The sequence below is a fragment of the Macaca nemestrina genome, chromosome 2, assembly GCF_043159975.1.
Source record: "Macaca nemestrina isolate mMacNem1 chromosome 2, mMacNem.hap1, whole genome shotgun sequence".
NCBI classification, from domain to species: Eukaryota; Metazoa; Chordata; class Mammalia; order Primates; family Cercopithecidae; genus Macaca; species Macaca nemestrina.
The window spans coordinates 26,455,602-26,466,372 of record NC_092126.1 but is presented as its reverse complement, the minus strand read 5'-3'; the positions used below and the strand labels follow the sequence as shown (position 1 = coordinate 26,466,372).

The 10,771-nt window shown below is 39.3% G+C and overlaps 1 protein-coding gene across 14 annotated transcripts in view; it reads right to left on the bottom strand.

The window, feature by feature from the left end:
- Window positions 1-10,771, bottom strand: part of LOC105488914 (zinc finger protein 385D) — a 988,258-nt gene that overhangs the window by 244,871 nt on the left and 732,616 nt on the right. For 13 of the 14 annotated variants that reach the window (XM_071090832.1, XM_011753417.2, XM_011753418.2 and 10 more), the window contains one exon: window positions 7,134-7,276. In XM_071090832.1, the coding sequence (XP_070946933.1) occupies window positions 7,134-7,276 (143 nt within the window). Of the gene's footprint in view, window positions 1-7,133; window positions 7,277-9,189; window positions 9,214-10,771 lie in introns of those variants that run through there. The other variant, XM_071090840.1, reaches the window with a different exon arrangement.

The window sequence follows — 10,771 nt, the reverse complement described above, 5'->3', positions numbered from 1 at the left end:
GGGTTCTGTATTTTTATCTGTAATATTATAAGTGTACATTTAAGCTAACGTTCTAGAATAATCTCTATATGTTAAGCACACTTAATGCTGTCTTAGGGTCCTAAAATGCCTCACCAATATTTTGTCACTATGACAGCCCTTATGGACTCACAGAAAACAGTTGATGAATACTATAAAGAATTGATTTTTAAGTGCATTCTTTGGGCAACCACTGGGATTTTTACATCACTGTCCTATTATTAACCACAGTAAACAAACACATAAGCCAACTTAAAATTACAGATGCAAATTAAGGAGATGACTCGAGTCTTTCCTAATAAGTGATTAAATTAATAATTTCTGTTAGATGTCAGTTATCTAACGCATAAAACAGTGAGTGCTTAGAATTTTTCTTTTGTATTGGCACACTTCCATGAATTACACTACTTATGGTACAAATGTTATGGCTATTTCTCTTCTATCAATTATCTGTTATGTGTTTTTCCTGTCTTTTTATTTATCTATATCTATTACCTATCTACCTATATATGTGTCTATTCCACTCTATTCATTCATTCAAAAAATTTGTGTTGAGTCTTTGCTGTGTTTCATGTTCTATACTACAGTTACCTTAATAAAAAATATACATATGGTATTTATCTCAGATTCCAAAGCAAACCTTAACATTTACCATAGAGCTTTCCTTGGCCACCTCCAAGTTACCTTTCCTTCCTTTGAACTCAGGTAGCATTTACTTTTGAAGAGCTTTAAGCATTTAATTATAGTTCTTTATAGAATGATTTAACTACTACACCTCATTTTCAGCAAATGAAGCAAACTCTAGAGAGTACCTGCCTGTGTAGAGTACACTGTTTAGTTTAATCTGTTAACATCTAGATGTTTTTCTGGTATCTGATAGAAGAGAATGTTTAAAGGAGTACTAATCATCTATGTCAACTTCATAGGTAAAACCACCATTCTTCCTCCTTCTGCTTTTCCTCCTCCCTCTTCTTTTTATCCTCCTCCTCACTGTCCTGCTTCTTCTCCTTTAATCTTTCTCAGTGCTGTTATTGTTGCCATCGTAATTCTAGTGTCTAGTGTCTACTATAGTCAGACACATTATCAGTGCTTAATAAATGCCCAGTAAGTGAATCAGTAAAAAATTACCTCTTCTCCCTCCTCATACTCTTCATTATATTTGTTAATGTTATGGTTTTAACAGGTGCTTTTAAATGCAGTTATTTTAAGTAGTCACATTTTTCAATATACAGAATTACTGAGTAGGACTCAAAAGTTTGTAAAAGGAAGAAATCATTGAATGAATTAATAAATGAAATACTTTTTTTTTTTTTTTTGAGACGGAGTCTGACTGTTGTTGCCCAGGCTGGAGTGCAATGGCGCCATCTCGGCTCACTGCAACCTCAGCCTCCCAGGCTCAAGTGATTCTCCTGTCTTAGCCTCCCGAGTAGCTGGGATTACAAGTATGGGCCACCAAGCCCGGCTACTTTTTGTATTTTTAGTAGAAATGGGGTCTCACCATGTTGGCCAGTCTTGTCTCAAACTCCTGACCTCGTGATCCACCCGCCTCGGCCTCCCAAAGTGCTGGGATTACAGGCGTGAGCCACCGTGCCCGGCCATGAAATACGTATTTATGTATTTTCCTCAGCAACGTTTTTGAGATCATGACACACACAAAAACTTTTAAAATTTCATAGAAAAATGTTGGCTTTTAATCAGTTGAAATGCAAGTGATATCTGGCATGTAGTAAGCATTCAATAAATGGCTGCTGTAACCAGAGTCCTGAACAATGTCATACAAGGAAGGCTCATGGCATTTCTGGAAGCTAAAATACAACCACAGAAGGATCATTCTTGAGATCCAGCTGTACCTATAGATAATTCAAATTTCCCCCATCCGTCCTCTTCCCAACACCCCACCACACAAACACCAGAAGGTAAGTTCCATAATTGTAGGAACTTAGTTTGTTAGTTTCACTACTGAATCCTTAGGGCCTAGCACATAGTAGGTATTCAATAAATATCTGTTGAATAAATTTTTTAAAACCCCACTGTTTGGGAGTGTAAAAATTGTTTAATGTATTTCATCTTTCTCCTGCCTTCCCCTCCCTCCGCCTACATATGTTCAAAATCTCAGGCCCCTCCTCAGAACTTTTGACTCAGAATCTGCTCTTTTAACATGATTACCTGTGATTTCATAGGAGAAGCACTGCTATAAATCATATAAATTTCACTTTTCTGTCCTCCAATGGATAAAACTCCTCAACTTGTTGATCAAAACCCGACCTCACAGTATACTCAAGTTTTTAGCAGTTGGTCCTTTGTAGAACTAGGAAGAGCCAGAGTGGAGTCAGCTGCTAGGACTTGATCTCTCTCTCTCTCTCTCTCTCTCTCTCTCTCTCTGTCTTTCTCTCTTTATCTCCCTCTCTCCCCACTCTTCTCTTTGTTCTTTCCCCTTGCTTTCATGATAAAATCATGTTATACAGAGGAGCAGCACAGTGTCAAATTTTCTATGCTAATTTACATTTTTTAATGTTAAAGAACCATCAGCCAAAGCTAGCTAAAGCAAAATAGTTATCCTCTTTTATTGCTCTTTTATTCTGCCTCTTTACTTTCTATGTGACCTCCTCACTCTTCCTTGTGCATCTCCTAGAAGGCAGAATAACTAAATATTTACTGAGTATCTGGCATCTGCAGGCACAGAAAGTCAGTTTTCCTCATTTAATCTTTATACCAACTAGATATACAGCCATAGGAATGGGGGCATGGAATCATGCTCAGTCAGTCCTCATGAACACATTCTCCAAACGTAGTACTTTTTCAACGACATTCTAAAAGTTTATTATTGTCACAACTATGAGTCAGAATATGAAGAAAATATGTTAGAAAAATAAAGAATAAAAGGGAAATGGTGAGACCCCAAGAGAAAACTGTCATAAAATGTGGCCATTTTTTCATGATTACCTTCCATTCTGAACAACATCCCAAAGTCTGGCCCAAGCCATTCTCCTTCAATCTCTAGCATTTTAAAAGCCAGCTATATCTCTGATAACAAACCTAAGCATCTGGGTTTTTAAATTATTTCTTTATTTTATTGTACAGGACACTGGGGCTCTGATAGATTTAGCCTTTGTCCACAGTAACAGAGACATTCAGCTTTTCTGATTCTACGTAGTGCTTTCCATTCTATCAGTAGCATCTCAGCACCAGGGCCACCCCTGCTTTACATCCCAAAGACTGGAAGCCTGAGGCTTATATGGCCACAGGTATCTTAGATGTGTATTCGATGCCACTAAAGAGAAGTATTTCACAGAATTTGGATGGAAATAACTGGGATTACTGAGTGTCCTGTGTCTGCAACTCCATGACTCCATGAAAGTGAACAGAAAAAAACGAGAGCCAGCAAGTCTTCTCTGACCTGTTTGTCGAATACTCCCAAAGGTTTTGTATGCACCTAAATCCTTATATTAAATTATTTCCTGTTCAAATGCCTAGAATAGTTTCTATTTTTTTCACCCAGCCCTCACTAAGACAACCATATAGCCATTCACTCCTGTACTCAAGCTAACATTGTATGCTGTACATCTTTCCGTATAAACATACTTTATTAACAAAAATTTCCTTATTTGTCAACTTCACCTTTACAAACTGAATTGTTTTCATGGCAGAGGTCATAACATAATCTGTTATCCCTGTTTCTGGCACATAATGATGCCAGACAATTAGCTGAATAATTGCTGAATAACTAGCAGTTGTCTGAATGAACTAAGCTCAAGACCCTTTCTAATATTTCTTTCCTAAACATCATCTATCTACTCCCGTGACTGTTTCAAGAAATATAAATTCAGAACTGGATCACTGGGATCAGAATATTTTTAAGCACTGAAACTCTAATGTCTTAAGAGATTAAAGGGCAGGGTGGGAAACACGTGAGGAATTCCAGGAAAGCTTTCTTTTGTGTGAAAGCTGTTAGAACATCAAGGGATACATTTCTAGGGAATAGCTTCTGTTGTGATTCGTTAAAAGTTGTCTTTGAGGAGACTAAGGGATCCTGATAGTCTCATTGAATGTCTTCTTTTATACCCATAACTCAGTTCTGATTCTACATCTGTTTCCTTTCCCTCCTAACTGTGCTTAGTTTTATAGACATTTCATTATTCTTGCTGATTCACACCCAAACCTCATGGTTTATGCTCTTGTGGAAGATAATAATCAGAGATATCCACTTATATTTTTATACATTTTATAAGCATACATTTAAAAAGTTTTCCTTTATGTTTCTGCCAACTCTATCCCAAATAGAGAGATGACTGCATATTCATATCCTCAGGGGAAGAATATAGTCTCTGATCACCAGGCAGACAGTCTCTGATCATCATGGACTTTGCTTTATAAAGGTCATATGGGTAAAAGTTGTTGGGTGGCAGAGTTCATCACTTATCGTCAAAGAAGGGATAGCTGTGTTGTGGATCTAGGTAGGAAGGACTGCTGACAGACTTGCAAAGTTTGTGTGTCTAAGCATGGCACAGAACAAGCTGAGAGGCAGGTGCCTAAAGGGCCATGTTAGCCAGGTGCTGACCATCTGATGAATGCCTATGTGGATAAATAACTTGATAATCAGAGGAAGTCTCCCACCAAAGCCTTGTAACCTGTTAGATAATTATAGAGTCCAAAACCTTAGCATATCCTGAAACAAAGAGTGGATTTCCCTCCAGCCTGATGAAATGGGCTCTCTTGAATGAGAAATAAAGTCAATTTATGGCCGTAAAAATTATGTTTTATACATACCGAATTTTTGGATTGTGATTCACATCTGCTACAAAATCAAGAACTCAGACTGTTACTGAAGGAGATGTTCTATGCCCTAATTCTCAGTCAAAAGCTACCTTAGTATGGGCTTTCCAACAATTCACTTCAGTTGGAAGCAAAGAATGACTTCATCCTTGTCTGGCTATATCTTGACCAGCACTGGAAGGGAATAACCAAGGAAAAAGCAATAGTTGGAGCAACAGAGGGCCTCTTGGTTTAAGTAGAATAAACATCAACACAAGTTCAAATCCGTGATAGAGGAAAAAGAATCGAGTCAAACTTTTGCAATCAGTTAGCCAAGGAACTGTCAATTCAGAATCAGAAGGGTTTACAAGCTACTTATGAGCATGCTGCTTATCACTCAGATAGTGCTTGTTATACACCAAGCCCCATTCTAAATGATTTAACCCATACAACCCTTACCACAGACCGATGAGGCATATTATATTATTAGTCCCATTATATGGATGAAGACATGATGGCCCATGGGAGTCTTGGGACCCATTCAAGGTCATATCTGTGGTAAGAGGCAGTTCTGAAATTTGAACTTAGTCAGTGTAGCTACAGAGTTCAGCTTGACCACCACACAATGCTGCCTTTGCCCACGAAAAAAACCTACAAATTTCTGAATGGTATAACCTCCCAATGAAGAGACTATCAGGTCCACACCTTTTATTTTAAAGATGAGGGAACAGCAGCAAAGAAGATAAAGAGATTTGCTCAGGGTCATGTAGCTCAACACATCACTCATCTTTGTTTTATGTTAAATGATATTCATTGTCAATCAAATTAATCACTTTGTTATTAATATTTCCCAAGAGGCAAATCAAAAGTTTTAAATCCAGCCTTTTATGGCCTTCCAGGAATTTTACCTAAAATGCTCTTAAGCTGACATGGGATGGGATGCCAAGTGGTCTCAGAGGCCAGAGAAAGCACCTTGATGGTTAATCCCCTGGGTGTCTGGGACACAAGGCTGTGCCAGGAAACCACTTAACAGAAGAGCAGGCAAGAAATCAGGGAAAGGGAACCCAGAGGACTTCAGTGTAGTCATTTAGGAATAAGGGAATTTGATGCGGAGCCGGTTTCCTCTACTCTAATGAAACACCTAGAATTAGAAACCTGTATTTTGTAAAGGAGATCTTTATGTTGCTTTATTTATGAAATATCAATTTCAAAACAAGGTTTGGAAAATTCCTCTCCCTACAAAAAGCAAAGGGGTCATTTTGATTCTCCCTTGCCTTTTAGCAAGGACTAGCATATAACTGTACTGACTCATTGACATGTCCAAAGTCCATGTGACAAAGTACTGTTAAAGAAAATAAGACCCACTGCTGTCTCCTAAAGAATTATTTAATTGTGAGCCAAATATATATATTTTTAAATCCATCATGGGACAAGATATTGCAATGAGAAAGCTGTATTATTTAGATCACTGGACATTTAGTGACCTCTCATCTTAATCCTTCCTGCTCTGGTTGCACTGACATGTCCTGTCATTGACAAGCTCAGACTTGCCTTATAACAACCACTGTTGTTATCTGAAGGCTGAATAGATAATATTCAAAAAAAAATGTCACTTACTTGTTTCTAACCTTTTCAACCCTTATTTCAATTTTCATCCTAAGAATACTCTGATTGCAGAAAAAGAAACACATGATGATGAAAATGATGCATCTGCCAACTTACAAAAAGATGTCTTAAAAGTGAAAATAGAGGTAAGAAAGTAATTGAACCTGTGCTGAGAGGCTATTGACAAAGCCCAAAGAAACAAAGAAATATGAGAGTTAACTTGGGCAACAATAACACACACTAAAACTCTTGCTACCAGAACCCTGAGTTGTTTTAAGTTAATGGTGGGAAGAAAGTGCTGTATACCTGAAACATAATCACTGCTGTCATTGTCAAGGTCCTATTTATTAAGTTAGAGAAACGTAACAGATTTGGAAATTAAAGCAGATAGAAGAAACACATTTTTAATTTTTAAAATATGTACTGAAATTCTAATGTTCTCTCTAATAAATACATTGTTTCAGTTTGGATGTATGCCTACAAAGCTATAGATTTGTTGCACTTGCCCAGAAGACACTAGAGGGGAGACATCAAGTCATGATCAACCCAATCGGATCGAATCTCTTCTCATTTTCCTTGAAGGACCCTGGTTCTGGGGATTTTTCCTAACCAGGCAAACAACTAACTTCATTATGGCTTCTAGACAAACCATGCAATGAACAATATAGCAAAATGGAGGCAGTGACCAAATCAACCCTGGCCTTTAAGGTTTTCCAATACCTTCCACTCAGGCAAAGACAAATTCGGCAGGTACTTACCGCATTGAAATTGGGGAACAGGTTGACTGCAGCTGCAGTGTCAAGAGGAAAAGGAAGAAATGGTTTAATATCCAGCGATGGTTGCAGAGGAGGGGCTGGTGGACGGACAAGGGCCGGGAGAGCAGGACTCTGGCATGTACCACCTGTGAAGACCAGAGCAAAGGGAGCAATCAGGGACACCACCATGGAAAAAAACACCAAAGTTGCTTTTGAGACAAAAAGGCCAGCTTTGTGGGTCACTGGAAAAAACAAGACATGGACTCTATTGACCTCAACTGGGAACTGGCCAATGAGCAAATTTGCCATTAGGCAGAGCGAGCTAGTTGAACTGCTCCGTTTTCCTTTGATTATAACTATCTGGTTATGTAAGTAACATCAACATTTCAAATGCCCCAACCTGTCTTTATTTTCCTGCCTAGAGCTCCAGATTGGGTCAGTCACAAATTTGCAACCAAGATCTCTGAATTCAAAGGGAAGACCCCTTCATCATGTGCCCATCCCTCTTTGAAAACTAAAGCACTCGCAATATGCATTAAGTCTGAGTGATTATTTTACAGAACTGCTCTTTGCTACCACATCCAAAACTCTGGCAGCACGATGACATGAACCTGGCACATACAAGAAATTTAACCTCAAACTCAGGCAGCTGTACCTTACTGCTCTAGCAACGGGAGGATTAAAAACCAGCAAAACCAGTGCTACGATGTCTGAACTGTTCAGCACCCCTACAGCTCTGATTATTCAACAACTCCCTGCCTTCCTCCCAGTCAGGAGTAGGTGGAATTTAGATGGCCACTGTTGAGCAGGCAGTGGGAATATTATGCCAACAAAGACATCCCCTTTGCATGCCAGTAAGTAGCCAGCCTTTTGCAAGAGAGCACATACCTTTGCCCCCTGTTACAGGACTCCACCACACTCAGGAGCTGGAAGGATGGAAACCCATCTTTAGTGTTCAGTCTCCCATATTTTGGTAACATTCCAGAACATCAATTTGCTGTTAATTAAAGGCTGTTTGAATCCTAGGGAACTGTTAAAATATGCCAGCATTCTTCTAATCTGAGAGGCAAGCAACAGACTGTAAAAACCTGCTGGTAAGAATCCAACAAGCATTAGGAAAACAAAATGCAATGGGCTATTTTTCTGTCTAACAGTAAAGAATTCTAGGAGACATGCTTGTGCCACTTGCCTGCCATCTCATTTTTAAAAACAAGGTAGAGTCAGTCTCCTCGTATAAATTGCCTTTACAAATTTCACAACAAACTCTCTGGCCAACTGCACACAGAACATCATCTTGCCCTCAATCAGTTACCTGAGCACAAAATTAACATTCTGAAAATGATTCCCCAATGATAAATCCAACCCTATGGGGCCACAGAGGATCTGCTAACAAGCTAGATGACTTAGTACCTGTAACAGAAGCCATCAGCACAGGATTTAATTAACCATACACAAGAACCATCAGCTCTCCTGCTCCCAGGTATAAAATCAGCTGGAGCCAAATTAAGAAAAACTGTATTTTCCCCCCACTGTCTTACCTTCTTCCTTGAAATAATAATAGCACGGCCAACAATAGCAAAGTCAATAACTGAAGTCTATAATCAGTAAACTAATTTGCAAAGTAGCACAAGGCACTAAATAAAGGGCAGATGTCAAAACAAATAGAGATAACAACGAAATATAACAAGTCTACATTCACCAGAGCACACTATAAACTTAGTTTATTGTCCACTTGGTAGTGTATTGAGTGTGAGTGTGTAACCATTTTTAGAGAGGGCATGCGCAAAACTTTGGTGATAGACCTATCATGAGTTTAGTGTTGTTAAACGTTTCTCTTTTAATAAAAAGTTTAAAACCCAAAATAACTTTTTAGATGGTGCATCTTTAAAAAACTCAGAAGTAAGTTCGGGTGTGGTGGCTCATGCCTGTAATCCCAGCACTTTGGGAGGTCAAGGCGGATGGATCACTTGAGGTCAGGAGTTTGAGACCAGCCTGGCTAACATGGAGAAACTCGATCTTTACTAAAAATACAAAAATTAGCCAAATGTGGGGTGCACACCTGTAATCCCAGCTACTTCGGAGGCTGAGGCAGAAGAATCACTTGAACCCAGGAGGCAGAGGTTGCAGTGAGCCGAGATCGCACCACTGTACTTCAGCCTGGGTGACAGAGCAAGACACTGTTTCAAAAACAAAAACTCAGAAGTAAAGTAAGCTTTGGTTGAAATCAGTGATGTGGTGAAATTTAAGAAGCAATTTTAAATTACTTTTATTTTTGTTGTTGTTGTTTTTGAGACAGGATCTCACTCTATTGCCCAGGCTGGAGTGCTGTGGCACCATTATGGCTCACTGCAGCCTCAACCTCCTGGGCCTAGCTGATCCTCTCATCTCAGCCTCCCGAATAGCTGGGACTACAGGAGCATGCCACCATGCCCACCTAGTTTTTGTATTTTTAGTAGAGATGGGTTTTTGCCATGTTGGCCAGGCTGGTCTCAAACTCCTGAGCTCAAGCAGTCCACCCACCGCGGCCTCCCAAAGTGCTGGGATTACAGGTGTGAGCCACCATGCCCAGCCCTAAATTACTTTCATTTGTGTCACACATCATTCTTTGCAAAGGATATTCATTTACATTCACTTGGTTTGATTCTAAGATTTCAGAAATTAGGTAAGGGTTAACAACATAACATCATGTAGAGAAAAAAAAAACGTTGATAAACTCTTCAGTTGTTTATCTTGCTTCCGCAGAAAATTCCATGCTTATAATAACAAGGATGCAATTTAGCAAGAAAATATTCTACAATTGTTTCATTTTAAGTCCTCCTCTGGTTTAGGGTATCCAAAGAAGTGAAGGAATAGCTCGAGCTGATTTTTTATCTAGCACAATGAGAGACATAAATAATAAAAATATGTCCGTTCAATTATCAGGTAAATTTAATTTCCCATTCTCTCTTTTAGGATATCTATTTCACTTATACTTGTATAAACAGTTCAAGGTCCTCTCTCAGTGTTGCAACTAGAGTTTCCTTCCTAGGGGATTAAAAAAAAAACATCAAAGAAGAGTCATAAAAACCTTAGAAAGTTCAAAAAAATATTTAAGCTCATCTCTTCTCACCTGTTAGAAAGGAGCAATGTATAAGATTGTAGGAAAGCAGAGGACATGTGGCTACATATTTTTAGACTATTTGCTATGCAAATACAGGTGTAGGGGTTGCTGTGGGTCTGATTCCCAGAGCCCCTTTCAGCACCAAGGCACTCCTCTCAGTTGCTTGGAGTGCTGGTGGCTGATGTCCCTAGCCCAAGAGCCTCTTTACAAATTGCCCTGGGCCAAAGGGAGCTGCCTCACCTAAGGTGACCCTCCTAAGTGGAGGATTTGATAGCCTCAAGCAATCACTGATTCATGCAGGAGTCTACTGGCTTTGCCCACTTGTCTCAAAGCAGGAAAACTCTGAAGCTCTATTTTACCTCCAAAGTTGCTAATGGCATCTAGGGTAGGCTGAGGCCTCTGCTGTGACTACATCACAGTCCAGCTCCTTCCTCTTCCCAATCCTGTATCCCTCACTTCTCACAAATGATGTTTCCATGAGCACTCCCCAGTAAAGTCTCAGAGCTCACTTTAGGAATAACTTGATCTGTGACACCAGGAT